The sequence below is a fragment of the Limulus polyphemus genome, unplaced genomic scaffold, assembly GCF_000517525.1.
Source record: "Limulus polyphemus unplaced genomic scaffold, Limulus_polyphemus-2.1.2 Scaffold6754, whole genome shotgun sequence".
In the NCBI taxonomy this organism is placed as follows: Eukaryota; Metazoa; Arthropoda; class Merostomata; order Xiphosura; family Limulidae; genus Limulus; species Limulus polyphemus.
The window spans coordinates 17,883-20,758 of record NW_013672364.1 but is presented as its reverse complement, the minus strand read 5'-3'; the positions used below and the strand labels follow the sequence as shown (position 1 = coordinate 20,758).

The 2,876-nt window shown below is 35.8% G+C and overlaps 1 protein-coding gene across 1 annotated transcript in view; it reads right to left on the bottom strand.

The window, feature by feature from the left end:
• Positions 1-272: 272 nt before the first annotated feature.
• The window catches only part of LOC106474045 (progestin and adipoQ receptor family member 3-like), a 6,212-nt gene continuing 3,608 nt past the window's right edge, over positions 273-2,876 (bottom strand). The window contains exon 2 of the mRNA XM_013934729.2: positions 273-406. Coding sequence (XP_013790183.2) covers positions 359-406 — 48 coding nt within the window. The 3' untranslated portion in view covers positions 273-358. The remainder of the gene's footprint in view (positions 407-2,876) is intronic.

Sequence of the window (2,876 nt, the reverse complement as noted above, 5' to 3'; positions counted from 1 at the left end):
AAATGTTCAACAATTACTTTTCGTGGTGGGCGGTATAAGTAGCTCAGAGCTTTGGTTCATAGTGAAACCAAAAGTGTAACATACTTAATCTTTTTTTAAAGTCCATGAAATAATTTAAATTGATTGATTAACTTAAACTTTTTTTCGTCACTGGGGACGGGTACTTTTGCTTGCAAAGATATATAAGAAAGACCGAACTTGACCCAGTAGCTAACATGCTGGATTATGGAACTTTGAGGCTTTGAAACATCATAAGGTTGACAAGCAAATCCTAATACCCGTTCAGGAAAGAGTAGCTAAGAAGTTGGCGGTGGGTACTGTCGACTAGCTGCTTTACCTCTGGCCTATCCGTTCGATATTAGGATCGGATAGCAAAGATATCCGTTGAATAGATTTGCGCGAACATCTGAAAACAAAACAAATATATAAAACAATGTTAGCCATGTGGTAAATTGAATGGAAAATACGAAGACACTTCAGCTTAAATGTACACGATAAAATACAAATATATGAAATCAAACCAAGCATGGCTTGGATCTAATATATTTCAAGTAAAAAGGAGCCTAATATAGAGAATTAAAATAATAATAAAAAAATAAGCTCCATTCAGATCAAGCCCAAGGCTGGCTGAAGCTATCATCAGAACCATTGTTGGTAAGACATTACATCAGACAGCTACTGTTGTTATGGGACTTAATCAGAACCAATGTAGGTAAGACATTACAGCAGACAGCTACTGTTGTTATGGGACTTCGTCAGAACCAATGTAGGTAAGACATTACAGCAGACAGCTACTGTTGTTATTGGACTTCGTCAGAACCAATGTAGGTAAGACATTACAGCAGACAGTTACTGTTGTTATGGGACTTAATCAAAACCAATGTTGGTAAGACATTACAGCAGAAACTACTATTGTTATTGGACTTAATTAGAACCAATGTAGGTAAGACATTACAGCAGACAGCTACTGTTGTTATGGGACTTAATCAGAACCAATGTAGGTAAGACATTACAGCAGACAGCTACTGTTGTTATGGGACTTCGTCAGAACCAATGTAGGTAAGACATTACAGCAGACAGCTACTGTTGTTATGGGACTTCGTCACAACCAATGTAGGTAAGACATTACAGCAGACAGCTACTGTTGCTATTGGACTTCATCAGAACCATTGTGGGTAAGACAGTACAGCAGACAGCTACTATTGTTATGGGACTTTATCTTTCAGGATGAGAATTCGGTGTATTTTCCTTCATATTGTCTATTCTTGGCCACTTAAGCCCAGGAAAGACATCAAACAGATTAAAAAGATGCTGAACTTTTTTCAGATACTCTAATACATCATTTCTATAAAATATAATGCCAGCACATCCTTCTATAGACTAGTGATTTTGTTTTCTCTGGCACTTTCCTGGCAATATGACTAGTGGAGGAACCCCATTGGCTAGTTCAGTCAGAGAAGTTGGTGCTTCAACAGTTGCCACATTATGTCGGTTATTTCCCTTGGCTGACCGCGTGGGTTCGAAAGCCAAGAGTAAGCTTACCATTTGCAAATCAAGTCAACGTTTCCAGAGTGAGTATTGGACCAGGTTGTCTGATCAGGTCAGCTATTAAAACAAATAGTCCTCCATCTTATTTCAACTACAAACGTAACTCACTTCTTGATAAGTCAGAAGTTAAGAATGGATTCAAAACTTCAAGTTCTATAGAGCGAGCACTAGTTATTCAGTTTCACTTGTGTAAACTAAACTATTTACAGTTTAATGATACTTATATTTCATATATCTTGTAACATGTAAATTTATTTAATTAAATCAGGGGCGTAGTCTGGGGGAGGGGCTCTAAACAGGCCACTGTCCTGTGAGTTTTCAATAAGCACTTGACTTTTTTGTAAAGCACTTAAATAATCTGTGTAGAAAAAAAAAAGATCGATATTCCTTCGGAAAAACAACTCTCCGCTATGTGGTGCTGGCTACGACCCTGTAAATTGTTTTATGTTTAAAAGCTAATCAACATTAACCTATAAATAAATATAAAAATAACGTAGTACAGCTGTATCCACCTCTTCTACAATGTTGTTCTATTTTCCAAAAACTACTAACAAGTTAAATACACAGGTATGTTTTAATAACACAGATGGTTTCACTGATCACGTGATTTTAGAAGTCTGAGGTAAAATGCACGAGTACTTCCTTGTTTACACGTCCGATTTATAGGTCTGCCATAATAAAAGAACCCCCGTGAGATATGATATTATCCTATTTCTACTCAAACGTTTGACCTAGATACATGGAGAGTTTTAGTAACTCTCCGAAATTTTCTGACTTTCACTGCTGACAAGTGTCATGTTGTTTTTTTTACCTTCTTTGAAGTACTGTACTTGTATTTATAATATAAAAGTTTATATATTCAAGTGATAAATATTAGTCAATTAATTCAAGGCATGTTAATTATTATTCGCTTAATAAACTATCATGATTTCATGCTTAATGAATTCAAGGAAAGGCTTAGATTAAATTGTAAAAAAACAATAATTTCAAGGGGGTACTAATACTAAAATAGCTACTCGAAGACTACCTACACTAGCCACTCTAATTGTGAAGTGATAAAATAGAGAAAAGGAAGCTATTCAACAGCGCCCACCGCCAACTCGTGGGCTACTTTAATCGTCCCTGTTATAACTCACTCAAGGCCCAAAAGTGAGTATATATAACACTAATTTTAAAGGTTTCATAAAAGTATAGCCGATAAGTAGAAAACTATGTGAGCAGTCCGTGGTTTAACAATTATTGTATAGTCTAGATTTATTAGCAGTCCGTGGTTTAACAATTATTGTATAGTCTAGATTTATTAGCAGTCCGTGGTTTCACAATTATTG